Source organism: Rosa chinensis, chromosome 3 (assembly GCF_002994745.2).
Source record: "Rosa chinensis cultivar Old Blush chromosome 3, RchiOBHm-V2, whole genome shotgun sequence".
Classification (NCBI taxonomy): domain Eukaryota; kingdom Viridiplantae; phylum Streptophyta; class Magnoliopsida; order Rosales; family Rosaceae; genus Rosa; species Rosa chinensis.
The window spans coordinates 46,698,534-46,724,695 of record NC_037090.1 but is presented as its reverse complement, the minus strand read 5'-3'; the positions used below and the strand labels follow the sequence as shown (position 1 = coordinate 46,724,695).

General features: G+C 38.2%; 2 protein-coding genes across 26 annotated transcripts; one reads left to right on the top strand and one right to left on the bottom strand.

Moving 5' to 3' along the window:
* Positions 1 to 1,211: 1,211 nt before the first annotated feature.
* Positions 1,212 to 21,023, top strand: LOC121052217. The gene is made up of 5 exons (XM_040516704.1): positions 1,212 to 1,406; positions 2,236 to 2,273; positions 14,124 to 14,242; positions 14,329 to 14,446; positions 20,796 to 21,023. The coding sequence occupies exons 1-5, from the start codon at positions 1,340 to 1,342 to the stop codon at positions 20,820 to 20,822; spliced, it is 369 nt and encodes a 122-aa protein (XP_040372638.1). The 5' UTR covers positions 1,212 to 1,339; the 3' UTR covers positions 20,823 to 21,023.
* On the bottom strand, positions 7,225 to 11,696 carry LOC112191655 (fe-S cluster assembly factor HCF101, chloroplastic). Of its 25 annotated transcripts, none has more exons than XM_040516696.1 (11): positions 11,274 to 11,696; positions 11,109 to 11,209; positions 10,872 to 11,034; positions 10,575 to 10,697; positions 10,301 to 10,386; positions 9,781 to 9,879; positions 9,330 to 9,622; positions 8,818 to 8,971; positions 8,457 to 8,581; positions 7,769 to 7,915; positions 7,225 to 7,587 (listed from the first exon to the last, which is right to left on the bottom strand). In XM_040516696.1, exons 7-11 carry the CDS (start codon positions 9,345 to 9,347, stop codon positions 7,516 to 7,518), a joined length of 516 nt encoding a protein of 171 aa, XP_040372630.1. In that variant the 5' UTR covers positions 9,348 to 9,622; positions 9,781 to 9,879; positions 10,301 to 10,386; positions 10,575 to 10,697; positions 10,872 to 11,034; positions 11,109 to 11,209; positions 11,274 to 11,696; the 3' UTR covers positions 7,225 to 7,515. The 25 variants fall into 25 exon arrangements, 17 of the variants coding, with proteins under 17 accessions (XP_040372630.1, XP_024186807.1, XP_040372629.1 ...); XM_024331039.2 differs by having other exon boundaries at positions 10,872 to 10,917; XM_040516695.1 differs by having other exon boundaries at positions 11,109 to 11,196.
* Positions 21,024 to 26,162: the final 5,139 nt, after the last annotated feature.

Genomic DNA, 26,162 nt, shown 5'->3' with positions numbered 1-26,162 from the left:
CCTCAGTGGAGAGGTTTACACTGCGTCAGCAATTCCTGTGTTCGTGTTATTCTAATTGTGTACTTGAATAGTGTCAGTATTCAAATTCTATAATATTTGTTCCATCTAGTTAAAACAAATTGGTTAGCCAAAAAGGGTAAGATTTTATCTAATACAGTTTTTTCTTTAGAAATTAATCTTATAAATGTTGAACCACAGTCTTGGTGGATAGATTCAGGCTCACCTATTCATATTACTAATTCTTTGCAGGGATTAATAAGGAGGAGAATCCCAAAAAGTGATGAAGTAAACCTGTGTGTAGGCAATGGCATGAGAGTGGCAGTCAAGACTATTGGACCCTTAAAGCTCAATTTAGGATTAGGAAAAATGTTAGTTTTGGACAATGTTTTTTATGTAACTTCCATGAGAAGGAATTTGGTTTCAGTTTCTCTTTTAGTAAAATCTGGTTGTAGACTTGTTATGGATAGTAATGGAATTCTTATTTCTAAAAATTATGTTCAAATTGGTTCTGGTGTTATTATGAATGATTATTTACAGTTAAATTGTTCAATGACTCAATAAGAAATTTTACTTGTTGAAAATAACACAAACAGTACTACTAGAATTATGATCATAGACATCACGACAATTACATCGGTGAGAAATACACGTGATGTAAAACAATGTCATTAACATCGATTCCTCAAAAACCGATTTCTATGCAAATAACTAACATTTCTTTTTACTGTTGACCGATGTCTATATTTTGAATCAAAAATTTTCAAAAACGTGGAAAGACTAAGTTAAAAATTTTCAGGAACGGGGGAACAAAATTTTCATTTCCCACACTTATTATTTTTTCACTACTTTCACACAATTGAAAATTGGCGACCCATTTTCTCTCTTCTATTCCCCGAACCTTGCCCTCTCCTCCTTCCTCTCCCACTCTCTTTCTAGAGCCACCACCACTTCCCTCTCCTCCACTCTCTCTCTCTCTCATTAACCACCTCCGCCTCTTGCCGGCGCCATCACCTCCACGAGCAAGCTCTCTCTCTCTCTGGAATTTCGGAAGACTGAAAGAAGGCAAAGAACCCTTTTCTCAATCTCACTCTCGAATGGGGGAAATCAATTGCTTATGTGAACCAAGACAACATCCTAGGGGCGACCGGCTACCACTCCTTGTCCTAAGACGACTAGGGTTTGGGAAATCCTAATCAAACCCTAGGCTAATCAAACCCTAGGCACCATAAAAGCCATAATCAAGCAAAACTTCTGAAACGTTTCTGGCAAGAAAGATTTTCCTAGAGAGATCGCTCATCTCTGAAGCGAAATTTCACTGCCTTTAATTTGTTTGGAAACGATGGGCAGAGGAAAGTACAAGAACAAGCCCACTGGTCAGTACCAGTTCTCCAGTCGCGAAGATCTTCGTAAGCCCCCGTTTCTCTCCTCCTTTGTTTCATTCCAAATAAAACAGCTTGATTCTTGTTTATTTTGTTCTCAGAACATGAATAATTCAGTTCTCAGAACATGATAATGATTTCAGTTCTAGTAATGGTGTATTACTATTCGGATTTGGGTTGGAACTTGAGGAATGATTATTGATTATGAAAGACCAGAATTTAACAAGTCATTGTAAGGTCACCCTTTTCTTGTCTTAAGATTTTAGCTATGTTTGATGTCAATTGCAAGTTCAAGCAGCTACCAACTCATATTTATTTTTAAGTATTGGCTGAATAATCCAGGAAAGAATTATAGTTTTATTTTTACTTTCTCAATATGATCCCATGTAATGGAAACTTAAACACTAGTCGACATTCCGGAATTTCATTGTTGGTTTTCATTGTTTTGGGGATATTTACTCAGCTCTAGATGAGATTTCAATAGATTGTACCAATGAGTGTTGCTTCTTAATATGAACTCCCTATAAGTTTTGATTGATTTGAGGATGTTCTATTGTTCTTGAGATGGATAGGAGTGAAGGTTAGGCATGACACTGCCTTTGTGTCTTACTAAATGGTCTAATTCTACTTCTTTGCCAAAAAGAATTAATGACTTCCTTTTCATATGTGTAAAAGAGAGAGAGAAGGGAAATAAATAGGAAACTAGATGCCCTTATATTTATATTACAATTTCCAGTTTATTTTCGAAAATCATGATATATCTTACTTCCAGAGTAAGATGATTCCCGCTGCTGCGGTCAAATTAAGCATCCTGACTCTTTTTTGTGTTGCATTTGTTGTTTATATATATTTGCAGTTGCCGGTACCTCCACCCGTCCCCGTTCTTTTTCAAAGGTAACCCTCTGTCACACTGTTTTTGTGGTCACCGTGATGCAAATATCAATTTTTAGGTTTAAGTAACCTTTTACTTAATGTTCTATTAGCGAGAAGCTGAACATGAAGAAGAACTGGAAGCGTTCTGTCAAAGAAATCTCAGACGCTGGCGAAAATCACTGATTCATAGTCGGTTCTCAAAAGGTAAATCGAAATGGTGGGGGTTTTCAATTTTAGAGTTTTTGGTAATCAATCGAAAATTGAATTATAGATGGGTGGAGTAGAAAAGAATACTTCAATTCAGGGTTAATTCGATAATTCTATTCATCCCACAATAAGGGTATATATACAAGTACAAAGGAGTAGTCTAACTCTAATAGGAAACAATCTTTCCATAATTACAGGATATCCTAATTAAATAAAATCCTAATTACATACAGATTTACAGCGATTCTACACTCCCCCTCAAGTTGGTGCATAGATGTCTATCATGCCCAACTTGTCAATTGAGCTGTCAAATACCTTTCTGCACACTCCTTTAGTAAGAACATCAGCTAATTGCTCCTCTGAGTTTACAAATGGAAAGCGAATAACCTTTTTGTCAAGATTTTCTTTAATAAAATGACGGTCAACCTCCACATGCTTTGTTCTATCATGTTGAACTGGATTATGTGCAATCTCAATGGCAGCTGTATTATCACAATGCAAATCCATAGGATTTTTAAGCTTGTAACCCAGGTCTTTCAAGACATTACGAATCCACAACATTTCACAGACTCCGTGTGCCATACCTTGGAACTCAGCTTCTGCACTTGATCTGGCAACAACTTTCTGCTTTTTGCTACGCCAAGTGACAAAGTTTCCTCCAACAAAAGTGAAGTACCCAGATGTAGAACGGCTGTTAGTTTTATCACCAGCCCAATCTGCATTTGTGTACCCAACAACTTCCAATTCATCTTTTTTCTGAAACAGTAACCCTTTACCTGGCGCCATCTTCAAGAACTTCAAAATACGAAAGACTGTATCCATATGCTCTTCACTAGGACAATGCATAAATTGACTAACAACACTCACAGCATAAGCAATATCAGGTCTAGTATGTGAAAGATAAATCAACCTTCCTACAAGACGTTGATACCTCCCTTTATCAGTTGGAACTTGATCAGGATAAATAGCAAGTCTTTGATTCATCTCAATGGGTGTCTCCATTGGTCTGCAGTCCAGCATCCCCGTTTCAGCAAGTAAATCAAGGACATACCTCCTTTGTGAAAGCAAAATCCCCTTCTTAGACCTTGCAACTTCAATACCCAGAAAATACTTCAGTTGTCCCAGATCCTTCATTTCAAACTCCTTTGACAGATACTTTTGGAATTCATTCATCTCTTTCGGATCATCCCCTGTAACAATCATGTCATCAACATACACAATAAAAGCTATAATCTTACCATTCTTGCGTTTGATAAACAAGGTATGGTCAGAATTGCTCTGTCTGTACCCAAAGGCTTTCATGGACTTTGAAAATCTTCCAAACCAAGCTCTTGGAGACTGCTTCAGGCCATACAAAGACTTCTTCAATTTACACACCTTGCCAACGTCACTTGGGTAATTCTTAACACCTGGGGGCACATCCATGTACACTTCCTCCTCCAAATTCCCATTAAGAAACGCATTCTTCACATCAAACTAGTGCAAGGGCCAATCTTTGTTTGCTGCAAGTGAGATTAGAATCCGGACAGTATTAATCTTTGCCACAGGTGCAAAAGTCTCCTCATAATCAATCCCATAGCGTTGTGTATATCCTTTGGCAACCAACCTCGCCTTGTATCTATTAATAGTTCCATCTGCATTAAGCTTCACAGTAAATACCCAACGACATCCTACAGTCTTCTTTCCAACCTGCATAGGTACTAGCTCCCATGTTGCATTCTTTTGAAGAGCTTCCAATTCTTCATTCATCGCCTTTGTCCATTTTAGATCCGTCAATGCTTCCTGCACGTTACTAGGAATAGATACAGTAGATAATTGATCAACAACAAGTGCATGTGACCCAGAAATCCTATGGTTAGACATAAAATTAGCTATAGGGTATTTAGCTTTGGCTTTGATATCTGGTTCATATTGTTTCTTAGGAATTCCCTTGGTAACCCTTTGTGATTTCCTAGGTTCGACACTTTCTAACCCAGAAGATTCATTAAAGTTTAGGGGTACCTGAGGAGGATCATTCTGACCGGGATCTTCAGTTGGTGATGTATAAAGGGGAATATCTTGTGTGTGAGCTTCAGATACGTCTTGATTTTGATTCAAGCTATCCAGAAAAGTCGTCTCTTCTATCTCGGAATTCACAACACTCTGTTCAGCAGTTACATTTTCTGTTTCGGAATTCACAATACTCTGTTCGGCAGTCACATTTTCTGTTTCGGAATTCGCAACACTTCGTTCGGCAGTCGCATTCTGTTCGGCAGTTGCATTTTCTGTTTCGGAATTTGCAACACTTCGTTCGGCAGTCGCATTGTCTGTTTCGGAATTCACAATGCTCTGTTCGGCAACTGCATTTTCTGTTTCCGAATTTCTACCCTCAAATCTGTCCTCCAAATGTTCCAAGTCTTCAAAGACATCAAAATCAATAATAGAACGAGGATTCCCTTCACAACCTCTCCCCCCCTGAAGGGAAGACTGAGAAACTCCCCCTGAGTAATAAGGCTCGGATTCACGAAAAGCAACATCAAGAGAGACATGTAGAGTGCCAGTAAGGGATCATAACATCGATAACCCTTCTGGAAGTCAACATAACCAACAAAGATACACTTCCGGGCACGGGGATTAAGCTTGCTGCGTTGAGGCTTGGGAATATGAACATAGGCTATACACCCAAACACCCGGGGCTCCAAATTAGGCATAGAAGGGATGGTCAAAAGTGTATGAAGCTTCTTATGAGGATTCTGAAACTCAATCACCCGTGAAGGAGTACGGTTGATAAGATATGCTGCTGATTTTACTGCTTCTCCCCAATAGGACCGAGGTACATTCATGCCAAACAAGGAAGCACGAACAACTTCCATCAACTGCCTGTTCTTCCGTTCTGCTAAACCATTTTGTTGAGGAGTATAAGAATTGGAGGTTTGATGACGAATTCCATGTGACCGGCAAAACTCAATCATAGGGCCATTCACAAACTCTCCACCATTGTCAGACTGAAACACTCTGATGGATTGTTGATACTGAGTTGCCACCATTTTGTGAAATTCGGTAAACATTCCAAATACATCACTCTTATTCTTCAGTAATGACACCCATGTCATGCGAGTGCAATCATCAATAAACGTTACGAAATACCGAGCTCCAGAAAGAGAAGGAATTTTCGCAGGACCCCAGACATCGGAGTGAATCTTCATAAAAGGAACATGACTTTTATTAAGACTTGGTGAATATGAAATACAATGACTCTTGGCCAGTTCACAGATGTCACAGTGGAAATCCAAATCACTAACAACTGAAAACAATTGAGGTTGCAGCTTCTTAAGATAACAAAAGGATAGATGACCTAAACGGCGATGCCATAACCACACAGCTTCCTTCGCATTCTCTACCCCGTTGATCTGATTAGCCTGTCCCAAAAGATGCTTATGTTTCTTTCCAATCTCCGTCAGATCCAGATAGTATAATTTCCCCCTTCTAACACCATAACCAAGAATCCGTCGAGTCAGAATGTCCTGAAACACACAGAAAAACGGATAGAAGGTCACAATACATGCAAGAGATAAAATAACTTGACCAACAGACAGGAGATTATAAGCTAGTGATGGAACAACTAAGACAGATTCAAGGGTTAAGGTATCAGATAAAGCAATAGAACCTTCTCCGGTGACCGGAGTTGGAGTACCATCAGCAGCAAGGTTCGAAAAATTGCTAGGCGCTAGTAGGGCGGTGGGCTAGGGAGGAGCGCCTAGCCTCCTAGGCGGGAGTCTAGGCGGCGCCTAGGTGGTTTTGTATTTTTTTAATTTTTAATTTTTATTTTTATAACTTTTATTTATATAATTAAAAATATATAAACTTATAAAGACTTAAAGAGTAATAAACTAAATATTTATCTTCCTCAAATAAAAAATAAACTAAATGGAAATTTGGTGGAGCGATGTGAGCCATCACTACTAGAATTATGGCCTCAGACATCGGCCAAAAACCGATGAGAAAAAGAATTCCGACCGATGTCTTAGTGCCTGATGAGAAAGATCCGGAAAATGCAGACATCAGTTTTTAGCCGATGTCTGGTATAATTATATACATCGGTTCTTCATTATAAATCGATGTAAATACGTTTAAATTCAGACAAATTTGTATGTTTATATATTGTTAAACCCTCATATTTTTGCCTTTAATGCTTATAGAAATATAGATCCTACAGCCCAACTATACATTTTAACATCGTTATTTACTTAAAAACGATGACTGATATTGCTTCACACATCAGTCACCATGAACGTTTCTTGTTGTTCATGATTTAGACGTGTAATTTGGCTCATATCCTACCATTCCTAATTCAATATACACAGTTGAATATTATATGAACCGATTTATTTACTTACATTAACATCAGATTCTAGGGAAAAAACGATGTTAATCATCTTATACTACATTGGTTCCAGTAAAAGAACGATGTCTGATGCTATGTAATATATCGAATCACTATAAAAAACGATGTCCGTATATTTTCATAACATCGGTTTTCTTGTCCTCATCGATGGCAATACTTATATTGGACATCGATCTTTTTCTAAAAGACGATGTGCAGTAGCTTATGGCACATCGATTCCAACATAATAATTCGATTTCCTGTGGTTAATGGGACATCGATATTGATTTTGGAACTGATGTATCGGAACTGATGTATCTCTCTTACTGGACATCAGTTCTTATAGCTATAACTTATTTAAACTTTATACATAGACATCAGTTTGAAATAAGAGGATTGATGTCCACAAAATATGTAGCTGCTACTATATAATATTGCAATATCCACAGTTGACCAAAGTGATTTCAATATATATTGGGGTATTTTGTCCAAAATCATCATCATTGACAGTTCACAAAATAGGCAAAACAAAAACCCCAATTAACCTACTACAAGGCTAGCTAGGCAAGCAATTACTATTACATTTTTGTTCATAATTGCTGCATTCATTTCATCTACTACAAAAATGTTAAACAAAAGCTAACTAGCCTTACTCAAAATCATGAAAGTAGTCAGAATCTACAGCAAAGTCTGTTAGTCGGCCACTTCAATGCACACCTCGTCAAATTGTTGTTGGGTATATCCTTTATGAGCCTCTACCGCCAACTACAAATATGATGAAAGTTCGTCAGCATTCCTGGCATGGATTCAGCAAGCATTACACTTCAGTTGACACTATAGTGTCCCACTGTCACTTTGTCTAGTATCCCAGCAATAAAATGATCCCTGATGCCATTTTCTTTCAGTAATCCTTTTGACTAAAATATTCAAACGAAACATGTTTTACCCGACTAAATCCGTCTGGCCATGTTATTGACATGGCATAATTTTCCATGGGCCGAATTTCTTCAGGTTCAATATTTTCTGGACCATCATTATACTGCAATTTTTGCTCCCCTATCCGCTCATCCTGATTGAGAATAAAATTAGCCACCTAAAAGTCAAAAGGATTATACATGTAGATCAATGGGAACTTATGGCCAACAAACCAAATTTCTACAGCAACAGAGGATATAAGGCCGTAGTTTCTTTCTAGAAAGTTACATTTTGTTTGCTCTGAACCTTGACCATTGAAAAGTTCTGGTGTGAAATTTAGCCACCTCTACTATATATCCCCATCAACTAGTTTCTCTCCAAAGTCTTGTTTTACATGGACATCAATTTCTAACTCTAGAATAATCTTAAAATAAAAAATAAAAAAATAAAAAATTAAACATTAAACATTAAAAAACAAAGCAGGTAAAATTCAACAGCTGTATTCTTACTTCTCTTTGCTTTAAACCAATTTATGAAGTGATGTAGTGCTCATGTGAAAATGACAGAACTCGCAGAAGCAGTTTTCTTGAAGGACCAGTGTCATAAATCAAACATTATATGCACGTCATCTTGCAGAAATAGTGTGCTACTCTGAGAAAGAAAAAAAGAACAGACAAAAGAGCTCTATACTTGGTGCTTCCAAATAAATCTAGTCATACCACACTTTGGGCAGAGCGGTCATTCCGTCTCACAGTTACAGGATGGAGAAGAAATTCATCATCTGAATCTGGTACCCTCACTCTTATTGCCTTGATAGATTTATCATAGGTCACTGCTGCTGAGACTACAATAGAAAAACATAATATTTCATTAGAAAAGGACCAGTTCAGTAAAAGAATAAGGGAATTTAGCTTGCAAGGTTTTTAAGTTGGAAAAACACAACTTCAAACTAAAATTTGATTTCAAAGCTTTGGAGATACTAATACCTTCTATACATAGTTACTCCCTTAATCTTACTAGGGTAATTTACCAGAAAACTTTGTTAACCTGAATAGGTACTGGAGGTCTAAGATAGCTTACCTTGTTGGCGAATCTTAGCACATTGTTGCACAACACATATTCCAAGCTCCTGAAATGTCCTCGAAACTTCACCTAGAGGATCAGCTACCACTTCAGGTACTCCACTATCTCCAGACGCAGATAGCTGCCAGATAAATGTAATCAAGGTTTCTGCCTGTAGCCAATATACCATATTGAAAAACATTTTACAATTTGATATGATAAATTGATAATAGAAGCAAATCGTGACAGTCATGTGCTCTGAAACAAAAACTTGAACTGTATAGAAAATGTATGGCCCATGTTGTCAACCAAGCTAGTCTCAAGCATGCACTAGAGCAATTTCAAAGGATAACTGAACTAAGAAAACATAGGACTTACAGCATAAACATGAATGAGTAAACTTTACTTCCCATTACTGGTTGAGATATAATTACAAGTTTGTCAGTTTTGAACAATGTTAAAGATCTATTATCCCATTGACAGGTTAATTTATAATGGAATGGATGATTGTGTGGCGAAAATACACGCACCTTCAACTTTGAAAACATGCGACTCCTTTTGCGACATCAATAAACGCTAGCTTTTGAGGGGTGGTAGCTCATGTACCTCTCCAAAAACTCACTGTAACTTATCTCTTTCCCATTCACCCTCACTGAACCCGATCGGGAAATTGGAGTTCGAATTGTGAGAGATCCTTGAGAAAGCGAGACTGAACCAGATGGAATGCAAGGAGACTGCTTGCAGTCATGAATTGTAGGAACCTTCTTTCTCTTAGATCTATCCTTTGCATCTTCCAGGTCTCTCTCATGGTCAACATTTGAACCTATAGGAAAGTCGAGAAAATACACATACACATTTGAATTATACCAGTTCATACCCAAAACTATTATTTACAAACTTAAAACCATTAGATATTACGGACCTCTAATATGCCATTTAAAGAAAAATCAAGGACATGATCCAACCGAACAAAAAACATACCATCTATACTAGAGGTCTGTTCAAAGTTTGATGAAGCCTGCTTTCTCTTATGTTTAGCTGCTGCACCCTCCAGGTCTCTCTCCTGCTCTAGTTGTGAACCTGTAGAATATTCAGTAAAATAAATGTCAAAAATCCAGACAGTTCACATGCTCATCAAAGGAAAAAGCAGTGAATCTTGAATAAGGAATGATACAACAAGAAGACCACTTGCAAGAAATCAGAGTGAATCTAATATTAAATCAAATTCTAGGTTCATCACCAAACTAATTTAAAAGAAGAGTAGCATTTTATAATCATTAGAATTGTCAAGATACTACAGTTTTACAGTTTGTGAATGAAAACCTTGTCACTCAATAAAATTGTCAAAGTATACTGCCCCTAGACGACCGCTTTGTGCCACAATTTCGAGATAAAAGTACAAGTAAATAATTAAATTCACACAGTTTTCATTAAATTATTTAATTCCATTTCAAACTCCCCCAGTAATCAACTTAAACCAAAAGGATAAATGAGACCACACCTCATGGGGAATGCCAACTTCTTGCAAATGCTCAGACAATGAATCACTCTGCTCAACACTAGTTGTGCCAACAAGTACAGGGCGACCTGTTTTGTGCATTCTAGAAATCATGTTCCGTGGTTTCAGTAATCACATACATAATTTGTGAGGGCCAATAGTAAATTCATCTATTATTACCAGAGTCTTGATAAGTTCAAACTGAAAACCAGTATTCACCACCATATGAATATTGCCTGAGAAGATGATAAAAATAGATACATATGAGTCAACTGACCTCAGATTCAACCTTCCTTTTGTCTACATAGAAGAAAGCTGAGTTCAGAGTAACTATCGCAAAGGCATGAACAACTGGACCGTAATCAACATCAGTCCCACGAATATTATACAAGCAGCAAACCTGCAGAGTCATGGCAAAATCAAAACCATATCTCTGTATCCTATGATGAAGTGATTAAAGTTATACAAAACAGAAACAAAGTAAATATATTAATGTATTTACACAGAGGACACACAGGACACACACACACAGGACATAATGTATATATTAAGATAGCAACTTTCAAAAACTTACCTTGCACCATTATATTTTGGGTGCCCAAAGAAACCCCAGCAACTACCTGAGAGAAATTCACACTATCAAACACAGCAAGAATTCAAGATATCGAATCGAATTCAAGATACCCATTCCACCAAGTCAATACAATGAAAAACTTCAGTGCTATGCGCCATAAGAACTGTAAAAATTAATCACAAAATTACTTCCGATTCTCAATTTTAAAGCAAACCAGCAAAGCTTTAAATAAAATACCAGTAAATTAATTTGAAGGTCAAGTCGGAAATGCAAGCCACCACGGGTTCTGATATCTCCATGCCCCTTCTCTTCGCTGCTTGGAGAACTATAATTGAAAACTGAGAAAAAAACCAGAAACGAAATCAAAAGCCGTCGAATTAATGAGTGTGAAGATTTTAGTACCTTCGGCATCAGCGATAGAGATGGTGCAGAGCTGAATCGATCTCTGAGAACCTCGCTCACTGGGTCGTCTTCTTCTCTCTCCATTTTCCTCTCTTTCTTCTGATTCTCTTCTTCTCGGACCTCGACTCGGTTTCACCGTCGGATCCTGATTCCCGTCGCTTCCTGGGTCGGGCGCGTTTCCTCTCCCGCCACTCCGCCTTCTGTTGGACGAGAAGCACCAGCTTGCGGCCGGAGAGAGCTTGCCCGCAGAGGCGATGGCGCCGGTGAGGGGACGGAGGTGGTTGATGAGGGAGAGACAGTAGCCATGGAAATAGAGCATGAGAGGAAGGAGGCAAGAGTGAGAGAGAATGAGCTCAGGTCAGAGAGCGTCGAAGGAGGTGCCGGTGTCAATCGTAGTCAAAGTGAGAGTTAGGGTTCGAGTGAAAAAATAACAAGTGTGGGGGTAATGAAATTTTTAGTCCCCGCGTTTCTCAAAAGTTTCAAACTTAGTCCCTCCGCGTTTTTTCAAAATTTTTGAACAAGACTTTACACATCAGTTAATTTAACGACCGATGTTTATAATCACAATAGAAATCGATTTTTCACAAACTGATGTTAGCATGTATTTTTTACATCGCGTGCAATTCCGACCGATTTAATAGTGGTGATGTCTAATGGCATAATTCTAGTAGTGATGGATCCCCTCACTGCTTGATCTGGGCCGTCCATTGTTAAATGGACCAATTTATTTATAGTTGTTGATCAGATCAAAGCTGTTGATCAGATCAAAGAGAGAGGGAGAGAATAAGCTCGAGAGAGAGAGAGAGAGAGAGAGCCCGAGAGCTCGGTGCTCTCAGACCCGAAGCACGACCCGACCGGCGCCACTCCTTCCGGCCATGGCACAACGGCGGACCACCGGCATCGTCTTCGTCTCGCTGTCGCCAGAAACCTCCTATCCTTGGATCATACATGCACTGAACGGAGAAGGAGACTCGACGACTAAAAGCTTCGAGACTTCTCCGGTGATCTCTGCAATTTCCGGCGATTCCGGCCATCGTTTAGGCCGCCTGTGGTCTAGGCGAGGTATTGTGAAGCCTTCCAGGCTGTAGCCCGACGATTCATCAGTTCATCACCATTCTAGTTTTGGCAGTGAGCTTAGGGAAACTGAGCTTGGGTTGATTCAAGGGATTTCCGACTTCCGAAGGTATAATTCGAATTCTTGAGTGGTAGTTTGGTTCTTGTTGTGTGGATCGAAATCTGTGGCTGGTATTGGAACTTTGTAATCAATGGTTGTGTGTGCAATGACCTGTGGAGTTGTGGTGGAGCTCGGATTTGTCTGGGATGTGTAGGATGTGTGTTTAGCTTGTTAAGTTGCAACTCCAGAAAGCCCAGAGCGCCCAGGCCAGAGAGTTTTAGAACACTGATCAGCAGTAGAGACAACGTCTTGAGGGGAACTTCTAAGGTTTTTCACAAGACTTGGGTCATTGGTCATATGGTCAGATGCACCTGTATCAATTATCCATGTACTATTAAAAGTAACCTTACCCTTCATACCTGACTGCGCTACATTAGTGGAGGCATTGTCTAGGTAAACTTCCTCTTTAGTAGCAACAGTGGCCTTGCCCAGATTCTTTCGCATTTTCTTGGTGAAGTCCCACCAATCAGGGTAACCAATCACTTCATAGCACCGCTCGTTGCTATGACCTAATTCCCCACAGATAATGCACCTTTTGTTTGCATATGGATTTGGTTTACCTAGAAGACGGTGTGGAGAAGGTCCTGAGAAGCCTAGAGGAGGACCCTGTTTGCGTTGAGCCATAACAGAAAATTCAGTAGTTACCGAATGCCCCATAGCCTGTTTCTCTGATTGCGTCATTGAGGAATTCATGATTTTCACAGGATTGGATTTTCAAGGGTTTCAAGATGGATATGAATGTTTTGGAAAAAGAAAAGTTTTTTTGTTTCTTTTGTCCGAAAAAAAAGGTAGGGTGATGGTGGTTTGAAATTCAGGATGGTTTGATTTCAACGGTGGTGGTACGTAGCAGTTTGTGGTGTTATTTGGGATTCAAGATTCAGGATTCAAAGGATGCAGCGCAAGTTCAAAGGATTAAACCTGGCTTTGATACCAAGTAGAAAAGAATACTTCAATTCAGGGTTAATTCGATAATTCTATTCATCCCACAATGAGGGTATATATACAAGTACAAAGGAGTAGTCTAACTCTAATAGGAAACAATCTTTCCATAATTACAGGATATCCTCATTAAATAAAATCCTAATTACATACAGATTTACAGCGATTCTACAGAGATTTGGGGATATCTGCATTCCCTGAAGAAGACAACATATTCTGAGCATTGTCTCATTTGATTGGTCTTTAATTACATGTTTTCACCTGGTGATGTAGATAATCTTTGGGAATTGATGGAGACATCTTTTAGGAGAAAGAGACTTTTGGGAACATGTGGGAGGAATTGATATTTCCTTGGCTCCATCTAGTTTCGGCCAAGCAATTAAACACACGGGTACTTTAAACTCATAATCTGACTATTGAAGTTTGATTTAAATGCTTGACTTCGTGTGCAATTCATCCGCTACTGTCAATTATGAATATAGAGGAATCAAACCCACGTCAAATCTTAAGATTACTCATGTATATATGTATTATAATATCATTGTAATTGTCTAACTGGGCCTTAAGGTGTTGTCATTTGAAAGATGAAACGTCAAGAATCTTTGGTTAATCATTATGATTGGAAAACATATTTTCTGACACTTTATCTTTTAGAAATTTGGAAACAATACCTATTCGTCTTCAATTTATTTTAACAGTTAGACTTAATCACCTTGCCTAATGCTAATTTATCCCAGGCATTTGATACCCTGCTCCGAAAGCTACAAAGGTATGTCCCTCTTGGAGCATCTGTTGCTGATTTGTATGCAGGAGCAGGTGTTGTCAGATTATCATTGGCTGCTACAAGAAAATGCAGGCAAGAATTTAAGATTTTTGTAAATGCACAGTATTAAAACTCAGAAGTCTCGAACTTTATAAAGTGAAATTCTAATTGTTTTCTAGGTCTGTGAGATGCATTGAGATTAACAAAGAATCAAAGCTATCCTTTGAGAAGACGGTTGCCCGCCTGCCCAACATAGTAGATAGCAGCATCAGCTGGCATCATGCAGACACTTCTAAGGTTAATAACCCTGGGAAAGTTTATGATCATATATTTTATGAGCTAACAATTAGAATTATGCATGATCATAGATAATTTCAATCTCAATTCTTTGATTAATTTCTATTGATTTGCAGCTCTTCATATTCAAATACACGTCTGGATATCTTTTAGCCTCTCTTTGATTAAGCTCTGTGATGTTGTTAACTCATACTCTGTTTCAATTTTATATTTCCAAATAGCTTGAGTTTTGACAAACTGAACTGATGCATGATCTTTGATAGTTTGTCTTTCGGTTCTCACTTTTCTTCAAAACTATATATGAGTTTGGATGTACTTATCAAATTGGACTATCACTTGTATAAATTATTTCAGAAACTACAGTTTCCAGACCCAGCGACCTATTTCTGTAAAACTGTAATTTTCTGTTAATAATTTGAAGTTATTTTCTTCTGAGAATTTGTAGTGGACTTGTTAAAGAGTATTTGAGACTTGGAATCTCCTAAAAAAGATTTTTCTATAATTAGTTATGATTTTTCAAAGTTACAGATCTGTTGCAGGAATTTCTGAAAACAGTATCACTGTCATGTTCTTTCTGTTTCTTTTAATATCCTTTTATGTACAATCTTGCTTCAAGAAACTAGTACTTTAAAAGTAAGCATTCCCACCTTTCATATGAAACCAGCCTGCCTCCATTTGGAGTTCGTATGAAAGATTTATATCACGACAAATTTGGCTTTGTGCATGAGCATTTCTGCTGCACAGTTTTACTTTACAAATCAGATCTCAAATAACCATTTCTAGATGCTCAATGTGTGCTATAATCCAGTATTTCTATTGTATGATAAAGCAATTAGTTTGTTTTTATTTGGGGGGCTACAAGGTAGTAGAAAATAAGAATTCAATGTGTTTATTATGCTTCAATATATTATTCATCTCCAAGTAGGAGGTTTATATAGAGATACAAGTGTAATCCTACTAGGAAAAGATCTCCTATAGTTATACAGGATACGTAATCTACACATACAAGGAAAGTAAATATTTACAGAATATTCTACACTCCCCCTCAAGTTGGTGCATAGATGTCGATCATGCCCAACTTGTCAATTGAGTTGTCAAACACTTTCCTTGACACTCCTTTCGTAAGGACATCTGCTAATTGATCTTCTGTATACACAAAAGGGACGTGGATAATCTTTATGTCCAGGTTTTCCTTAATGAAGTGTCGATCTACCTCCACATGCTTAGTCCGGTCATGCTGAACAGGATTATGAGCAATTTCAATAGCAGATGTGCTATCACAGTGCAAGTCCATAGGTTTCTTGAGTTTAAAACCCAAATCTTTCAACACATTACGAATCCACAACATCTCACAAACTCCATGTGCCATACCTCGGAACTCAGCTTCAGCACTCGACCTAGCAACAACCTTCTGTTTCTTACTACGCCAAGCTACAAGGTTTCCTCCAACAAATGTAAAATACCCAGATGTAGACCGTCTGTCAGTCTTATCACCGACCCAATCTGCATCAGTTTACCCCACAACTTCCAATTCATCCTTCTTTTTGAACAACAAACCTCTTCCAGGTGCCATTTTAAGATATCTCAGAATACGATACACTGCATCCATATGCTCTTCACTAGGACAATGCATAAATTGACTAACCACACTCACAGCATAAGCAATATCAGGTCTAGTATGAGAAAGATAAATAAGCCTCCCTACTAGACGTTGGTATCTTCCTTTATCAGTTGGAACCTGATCCGGGTAGATGGCGAGGTTGTGGTTCATCTCGATTGGCGTCTCAATAGGTCCGCAGTCAAGCATTCCGGTCTCAGCTAACAAGTCAAGTACATACTTACGTTGGGATAAAGAAATCCCCTTCTTAGACCTTGCAACTTCAATTCCAAGAAAGTACTTTAATTGCCCAAGGTCCTTCATCTCAAACTCCTTAAAAAGATACTTCTGTAGAGCCTCCATCTCTTTTAGATCATCCCCTGTGACAATCATATCATCAACATATACTATCAGAGCGGTAATCTTACCCTGGCTACGCTTGATGAACAAGGTGTGATCCGAATTGCTCTGTCTATATCCGAACATCCTCATAGACTTAGAAAACCTTCCAAACCAAGCTCTAGGAGACTGCTTTAAACCATACAGAGACTTCTTCAACTTACAAACCTTGCCAGTATCACAAGGCATATTTCTAACTCCTGGCGGCATGTCCATATACACTTCCTGCTCTAAGTTTCCATTGAGGAAAGCATTCTTCACATCAAACTGATGTAGAGGCCAATCTTTAGTTGCTGCAAGTGAAATCAAGATTCGAACAGTATTGATCTTTGCTACAGGGGCGAACGTCTCTTCATAATCAATTCCATAGCGTTGAGTGTATCTTTTGGCAACTAATCTGGCTTTGTACCTGTCAATACTCCCATCAGCTTTAAGTTTTACTGTAAACACCCAACGACACCCAACCGTCTTCTTTCCAGCAGGCATAGTCACAATATCCCAAGTCGAGTTTTTCTGCAAGGCCTCCAGTTCTTCATTCATCGCTTGAGTCCACTTAGGATCTGCTAATGCATCCTGTACACTACTAGGAATAGATACAGTGGATAATTGATTAATAACACGTGCATGTGACCTAGACAACCTATGGTTGGATATGTAATTAGCTATAGGATATTTAGCTTTGGCTTTGATGTCGGGTTCATATTGTTTCTTAGGAATACCCTTGGTGACCCTCTGTGATTTCCTAGACTCAATATTATCTACCCCGATAATTCATTAGAAAATAAAGGTACCTGAGGAGGAACATTTGCAGCGGATTCTTCAGTTGACGATGTAGAGAGGGGGAAAAACTCTAAGAGATGAGAACTCTGAACTTGCTGGCGCGTAACATCTTCTCTGTCCAACTTGTCAAGGCCACTTTGGGAATGTGAACTGATGTCAAGGCGTGCTCCATCTGTCCCTTGGGACTGGTCACGGATGCTGCCTCATGTTGGGACTGATCACGGCTGGATGAGGACCCCACGGGTGTTGCCTCATGTTGGGTCTGGTCATGGCTGGATGAGGGACCCACGGCATGTTGTTGGCTGGACGCTGCACGTGCTGCCTCATGATGTCCTTCTGACCCCATGGTCTCATGATGTCCATCTGACCCCACGGGTCCACCACCAATCAGTCCATCTACATTGGTTCCTTCTGTTTCGTCGTTGTTTCTTTCTGTTTCGTCTTCTGTGTCGTTTCCAACTGGTATTGGAGAATTTCCAACCCCAGAATTTCCAACCCCAAATCTTGATTCCAATGCTTCTAATTCTTCAAACTCCTCAAATACAAATGAATCTTGAGGGTTTCCTTCACAACCTCTCTCCCCCTGAAGGGAAGACTTCGAAACTCCCCCAAAATAATACGACTCAGATTCACGAAAAACAACATCAAGAGAGACATGTATAGTGCCAGTAAGAGGATCATAACATCGATAACCTTTCTGGAATTCAGCATAACCAACAAATATACACTTACGGGCACGGGGATCAAGCTTGCTGCGTTGAGGCTTAGGAATATGAACATAAGCGACGCACCCAAACAGACGAGGCTCTAGGTTAGGTAATGACGGAAGTGAAAGAAGTTTCTGAAGTTGCTGTTGAGGGTTTTGAAATTCAATTACCCGAGAAGGAGTACGATTAATAAGGTAGGCAGCGGACTTCACAGCTTCTCCCCAATATTCCCGAGGTACATGCATGCCAAACAAGGAGGCACGGACAACTTCAAGCAACTGTCGATTCTTTCTTTCTGCCAATCCATTCTGCTGAGGAGTATACGAATTCGACGTCTGATGTCGAATTCCATGAGCTTGCATAAACTCCTGCATAGGGCCATTAACATATTCGCCGCCATTGTCAGATTGGAAAACTCGAATAATTTGTTGGTACTGTGTAGACACCATCTTGTGAAACTCTTTGAACACAGAACACACATCATTCTTGTGCTTCAATAAGGACACCCAAGTCATACGAGTACAATCATCAATAAAAGTCACATAATATCGAGCTCCAGAAAGAGAAGGGATCTTGGCAGGACCCCAAACATCAGAATGAATTTTCATAAACGGAATAGGACTTTTATGAAGACTAGGTGAATATGAAATACGATGACTTTGAGCCAGTTCACATACATCACAACGAAAATCTGAATCACTAACAACTGAAAACAAATGAGGTTGCAGTTTCTTAAGATAACTAAAAGACAGATGACCCAAACGACAATGCCACAGCCACACTGTTTCCTTAGCATTCTCTACTCCATTGACCTGATTCACTTGTCCTAACAACTGTTGATCTCCACTTTCTGTCAGATCCAAGTAGTAGAGTTTCCCCCTTCTAACACCATAACTAAGAATCCGCCGAGTCAGAATGTCCTGAAATACACAGAAAGAGGGATAAAATGTCGCAATACATGCGAGTGTTAGGATAATCTAGCCGACAGATAGGAGATTATATGCTAATGAAGGAACAACCAACATAGAGTCAAGGGTTAATGTGTCAGATAGGACAACAGAGCCTTCTCCGGTAACCGGAGTTGGAGTACCATTAGCAGTAGAAACAATATGTTGAGAGGAGGGTTTCAACTTTTTCAAGAGGCGAGGATCATTAGTCATATGGTCAGATGCACCTGTATCAATTATCCAAGAACTATTCATAGATACCTTACCCTTCATACCTGACTGTGCTACATTAGCGGAGGCAGTAGACGGTTGCTCTTCCTCAGTAGTAGCCACGGCAGCTTTTCCAAGGTTCTTTCGCGGTTTCTTGGTGAAATCCCACCAATCAGGGTAGCCAATTACTTCATAGCACCGTTGCTTGCTATGACCCAAAGCTCCACAGAGCGGACACTTTGTATTTGCCTATGGATTTGTCTTACCCTGAGGGCGGTGTGGTGGAGGAGTTGAGAAGCCTGGGGGAGGACCCTGTTTGCGTTGGACAATCATGACAGAGGACTTAGAGGTGTGTCCCATTGCATGCCTATCAGAATGTACCTTTCGAACATAGGCATAGCTTTGTTCCAAATCGAATTTCGGGTCTTTGCGCAGAATCTCACCACGGACTTGATCATACTCTGAATCGAGTCTACTAAGAAACATGTGAACTCGCATCCGTGCCATGACAGTAGTCTCTTGAACAACTGCAGCCACTGTGTTATTTTGAGAGGCCATACGCTGATCAATCTCCTGAAACATTCCCACCAATTCATTGTAGTAGGTAGGAAGGGTCCAACCATTCTGTTTCGCTCCAAAGCACTTTTTGTTTAATTCAAATATCCTGGTTTCATCAGAATCATCATAAAAGGTATTCTTAATAGCTTCCCAAACATCTTTGGCTGTTGGGAGTCGGATATACCGATTCATGAGTGATGGCTCTATGGAATTAATGAGCCAACTCTTCACTTTTTCATTGTCTGTGGCCCAAACTTCAAATTCAGGAGAGTTCTCATCTGGTGCAGCTCTGGTTCCAGTGATGTAGCCGACCTTTCCTCGTGCTCCAATCCTCATCTTCATAAGGGGTGCCCATATGGTGTAGTTGGATTCACTCAAGGCAACACTTGTTGGAAACGCTGAATTATCTTGAGCGGAGGTATGATAATGGTTAATGATGGGAGGCATGTTGTGGTGTGCAAGGGTGGCAGCGTCGTCTTCCATTGACCAAACGAACAAGAACCTGACACGTGACCAAGCAAGAAACTGCAGGAGGTGAGAAGTCTCTGTCGGCTGGATTTAATTAACCTGCAGGAAGGAGGTCTTGTAGAAGTGCTTAATTGAAAGAGGTCTTAGTCAAATAAGGTGGGCTAGGCTTAATTAAAAAAAAAACGGCAGGAGGTCTTGTCAGCTAGGTTGAATCAACCAAAAAAGGAACAGCAACTTCAATCGATGATGATAACTTCAAGATATTTTTGTCTTCAATTGCGTTGATGTTTTTCGGCATTCAGGCTTCGGATTTCGGGTTTCAGATTTTGGCTCTGATACCAAGTAGAAAATAAGAATTCAATGTGTTTATTATGCTTCAATATATTATTCATCTCCAAGTAGGAGGTTTATATAGAGATACAAGTGTAATCCTACTAGGAAAAGATCTCCTATAGTTATATAGGATACGTAATCTACACATACAAGGAAAGTAAATATTTACAGAATATTCTACAAAGGTGATATCATTGTTGCAACCTTGGACCTTAACAATGATGGGGTTCCTTGAAAAGGAAACCACTTGGGAATTTTAAAAATGTAGCTGCTTGGTCTATCATATTTTGGAGTGCTTTTACATTCTTCTTGTCTAATAATGTACATAAATATGATATTTATTGGTTCAGATCCGCCTTCTTTTGGCTATCAGTTAAGACATAGGAGAGGAAAATCAGAAACTACTCGTGCTTAGTACATAAACACAAAGGATGTGAGGTTTGTCTATGTTTTTCTACCTCTTGCAATGCTAGGCCTAGAAGTAGCACCAGTTTGGTTCTTAATGGAATTTCCTGGGGCACATTGTTTCATGTAGGCTAACAATAAGCACTTGGAATGTTGCTGGAAGAATTCCGGATGAAAACCTTGATATTTCGGATGAAAACCTTGATATTGATGATTGGATTTCTTCAGAAGAGCCATCGGATATCTACATTTTCGGGTCAGTACTTTCTATCTTCCTTTTCATAATCAACCTAGGCACATACTTTCAGTACTTTCTATCCCAGAAAGGTATAGTTAAGTTAACCAACAGATTGTGTTATGGATGCTAGGATAAGAATGTCTTGTAAGGTCAATGTCTTTTTGTCTTTCCCTTTTCCTTTCCTTTCTTTCCTTCTGTTTTTCTTGTTATAGCTAATTGTTCATTTCATTTTATTTGCAGGTGAAAACAGAAGATCAATGGGATATAAGTATGGCGAGGCTTGCTTTCGTTTATGTTTCTAGTATTATGTACCATTTAGACTTAAATTTTTGTTTTATTTCGACATGTTATGCATAGAAATACTTGGGATGTTGTAATGTACTTTGAGCATCAATATTAATCAAAATTTATTTACTTACGATATTTATTCTCATTAGATTTCCTAGCAATAGTTACAAGTAAGTTTATAACTATAAAAATGAAGTCATATAAGAACTAATACATCAGTTCTAAAAGAAAAATTGATGTCTCATTAGCCAGTGGATAACAAAGTATTAAGTAAGAAACGATGTAACACAACCCAATGAACATCGACTTATTAAGTAAGAAACGATGTAAAACAACGCAATGGACATCGACTTATTAAGTAAGAAATGATGTAAAACAACGCTATGGACATCGATTTATTAAATGAAAAACGATGTCTAGTATAAGTATAAACATCGGTATCAACCTCAAAAACTGATGTTTAATATAAGCTTGGACATCACTTCATAAAAGGAAACGATGTTTAACATAATAATGAACATTGGTCGAGTAATACAAAAAGAATGTAGATTCAATCTTAAATAGTGTGATATATGGCAAGTACCCGTAAAACTTATAAACAGCAGGTAAATTTCAAAAATACTGATGTGTAAGAATATATTACTCATCGTTTCTAGAATGAGTAACGATGTTAAAATGAATATTAGTGCTATTGGACCTATATTTCGTTAAGCATTAAATGCATAAATATGAAGGTTTAACAATATCTAAAAACACCAATTTGTGATCATAATAGCAGTTTAACATCGATTATAGAATCTAATCCGATGTTTATTGTACTATGGGACATCGGTTTTTAACCGATGTCTATTTTTTGGCGATCTTTTACATAACCCACTAACACATGTGTACAAATTTTTTTTTACATCGGTTTCTGGCCTATGTATATGAGAAAAATTCTAGTAGTAAAAGAACTTTAATAGGTGTTAAAAGAACCAAACTAAATGAAAAGTCTGCATTTTTATGACATAGAAGACTCGACCATGTTTCAAAAGAGAGACTGAAAATTTTGGTGAAAAACAACATCCTAAATGAACTTGATTTTTCTGATCTAACAGACTGTGTGGAATGCTTTAAGGGAAAAATAACTAATACTAGAAAGAAAACTGCATATAGAAGCCAAAATTTATTAGAACTCATACACACTGATATATGTGGACCATTTAGGCATCAAACTATCTGTGGGAATGTGTATTTTATCACATTCATTGATGACTTTTCTAGATACAGTTATATTTATCTACTTTCAGAAAAGGCACAAGCATTGAAAGCCTCTCAAATCTTTAAGTCCGAGGTAGAAAATCAACTAGAAAAGAAAATCAAAACAGTAAGATCAGATAAAGGTGGTGAGTTCTATGGAAAGTACACTGAATCCGGCCAACAAAAGGGTCCATTTGCCTTGTTTTTGCAAGACAATGAAATTAAAGCTCAATACACAACACCCTATAACCCACAACAGAATGGTGTTGCAAAGAGAAAGAATATGACTCTTTTGAACATGGTTAGATGTATGATGTGTACAACTGGTTTGCCTAAATTTCTGTGGGGTGAGGCTTTAAAAACTGCAAATTATATTTGCAACAGGATACCTAGCAAAGCTATAGAAAAGACTGCTTTTGAGCTTTGGTGTGGCAGGAAACCTAGTCTTCATCACTGCCATGTTTGGGGATGTAATGCAGAAGTTAGAATTATAATCCAAGTTTGAATAAACTTGACCCCAAAACTGTTAGTTGCTATTTTATAGGTTATCCAGATAAATCTAAAGGCTATAAATTATATTTTGCTCATCATTCACCTAGAATTTTTGAAACACATCAAGTAAAGTTTCTAAGTGAAAAAGTTCACAATACAAACCTTGAGGATTTAACCTCAGATTTTGAGGAAATTGTGTCAGATGAGAATATAAGTGTAGCATTGCCTTTAGAACAAGATGTAACTGATCAAGTCACTGGTCGAGTAACTGATCAAGTACCTGTATCTGGTCAAGTAACTGATCAAGTAACTAACCAAGTAACTGATCAAGTAACTGATCAAGTACCTGTAACTGGTCAAGTAACTGATCAAGTACTTGTAACTGGTCAAGTAACTGACCAAGTAACTGATCAAGTACTTGTAGCTCAACCTAATCCTGAACATCCTCAGCCTAGAAGATCACAGAGAGCAAGAAAACCAACTTGGGGGGGGGGGAAGAGAGTGACTACATTGTTTATCTGCAAGAAGCAGAAATTGAAATAGACTGTGCAGAGGACAATGATCCAACTACATTTAATCAGGCCATTGAAAGTAATGAATCTCACCAATGGCAGCTAGCAATGGAAGCAGAAATTGATTTCATGAGCCAAAATGCAGTTTGGGAATTAGTTGAATCTAACCCCAAACAGAAGCCTATAGGTTGTAAATGGGTTTTCAAAACCAAAAGAGATGCAAATGGCAATGTAGAGAGACATAAAGCAAGATTAGTTGCCAAGTTCACACAGAAGGAGGGCATTGACTTTACTGAGACTTTTTCTCCAGTTTCTACAAAAGACTCGTTTAGGATAATCATGGCTTTAGTGGCTGATTTTGATATGGAGCTGCAACAGATGGATGTTAAAACAGCTTTCTTGAATGGTGAACTAGATGAAGTGATTTTATATGAGGCAGCCAGAAGGGTTTGTACAAGCTGGAAGTGAAAACTTAGTGTGTAAGTTAAGAAAATCAATTTATGGCCTAAAACAAGCTTCTAGACAGTGGTACAAGAAATTTGATTATGTGATTTCTACTTTTGGATTTACAGAAAATCTTGTGTATGAGTGTGTTTATTTGAAGACAGTTGGGAATAATTTTATTTTCCTAGTTCTCCATGTGGATGATATACTTTTGGCTAGTAATAACCTAAAACTGCTTAAAGACACTAAGAATTTTGACATGAAAGACTTAGGAGAAGCGTCCTATGTACTAGGCATTGAGATTAAAAGAGATAGGGCACAAAGACTACTTGGTTTATCTCAACAGAATTATATTACCAAAGTTTTAAAGAGATTTGGTATGGAAAAGTGTGCAGCTGGAGAAGTTCCCATGTCTAAAGGAGATAAGCTAACTAAGAAGTAAAGTCCCAAAAGTGATATTGAGAAAGAAAATATGGAGTCAAAGCCTTATGCTAGACTTGTAGGAAGTCTCATGTATGCATAAGTCTGCACTAGGCCAGACTTGTCTTTTGCAGTAGGGATTTTGTCAAGATTTCAATCCAATCCAGGCCATGAGCATTGGGTAGCTGGGAAGAAAGTGTTGAGGTACCTGCAAAGAACCAAGGGTTATATGCTAGTGTATAGGCAAGTGGAGGATCTGAAACTTGTTGGATTTTCAGACTCAGATTTTGCAGGGAATTATCCGGACTCCAAGAAGTCGACTTGTGGATATGTATTCATGCTTGCAGGAGGTGCTATTGCTTGGATAACCATGAAGCAAACTCTTGTTTCAACTTCTACTATGCAAGCTGAATTTATTGCAGTATATGAAACTGTGTGTGAAGGACTTTGGATTAGGAATTTTCTCATGCAGACCAAAGTATTGAGTCACATTGTGGTAGACACACTTGTGATTTATTGTGATAATGAAGCAGCAGTTTTCTTTAGCAAGAACAGTAAAAGATCAAATAATTCTAAACACATTGATTTAAAGTATTACAGTGTTAGAGAAAGAGTAAAGCATGGTGAAATAGCTATTTTGAGTATTGACACAAATTCATAGCTAGCAGATCTTTTCACCAAGGCATTGTCAGTGGCTGCATTCCAGAAGTATACAGCAAGCATTGGAATTTTAGCTAATTTAGATGCTTAGGTTTAGTATAGAGTTAGTCCAGTTGGAGCAATTTAAATTTCTAAGGTTTTTGAGTTCTTGTATTTTCAGTTGTGATCTTTTGACTTTATTTATCACAACTTATTTGTAATGGCAGTTTATTATTATCGATAAAATTTTTGAGGTATTTTTTGACTTTGGTTATTGCTGCAGCTTTTATTAAATGTTCTGAAAGATTGTCGATTTTGTACTTAAAGTTATACTTGCTATCAGATGGCTTAAATCATGTATAGCATGATGTTAAGGTTCAAGCAATAATTTTAAGCCATCAGTGTTCAGTAAATTTGCTTGAGTTTCTGGTTTTAGAAACATAAAGTAGGACCTAATATATGTTTACTTGTTGATACACATTAACATATATTGTATCACTTCTGGTTTGACATATGTGGATTACAGGAGCTTATGTTGTGGTTTTGAAACTCTGCATTTTTGTTAAAATGTATACTATTTCTTGCTCTGCATAAGTAACTGTGATCTGACCATGTTGAAATGGAATTCTGGTTTAAATTGTTGTCTGGCGCGCACTTCAGTAAGTTAAATAGATTATGGCATTTTCTGGTGCTAGTTATCAAGGTTAATATGTGTCAGTCCAAGGGGGAGATTGTAGGGGTGGGCATTTTGTACCAAAAATGCGGTTACCGACCCGAACCGCACATAAAAAATGGTTCGGTAACCGCACTGAACAGTATAAAAGCGGTTCGGTTGCGGTTTCGGGTCATAAACCGCCCGATTTAAACCGACCCACACCGAATTTATTTTAATTACATTTTATTTATTTATTATTTCTTTATTGATGGAAATGTTGGTTTTCAATATATAAGAAATCCATTTTTGATTAGGTTTTCAGTTTGTAATAAGTTGCTATGTTTGCTTGATCATTGATATATATATATATATATGTGTGTGTGTG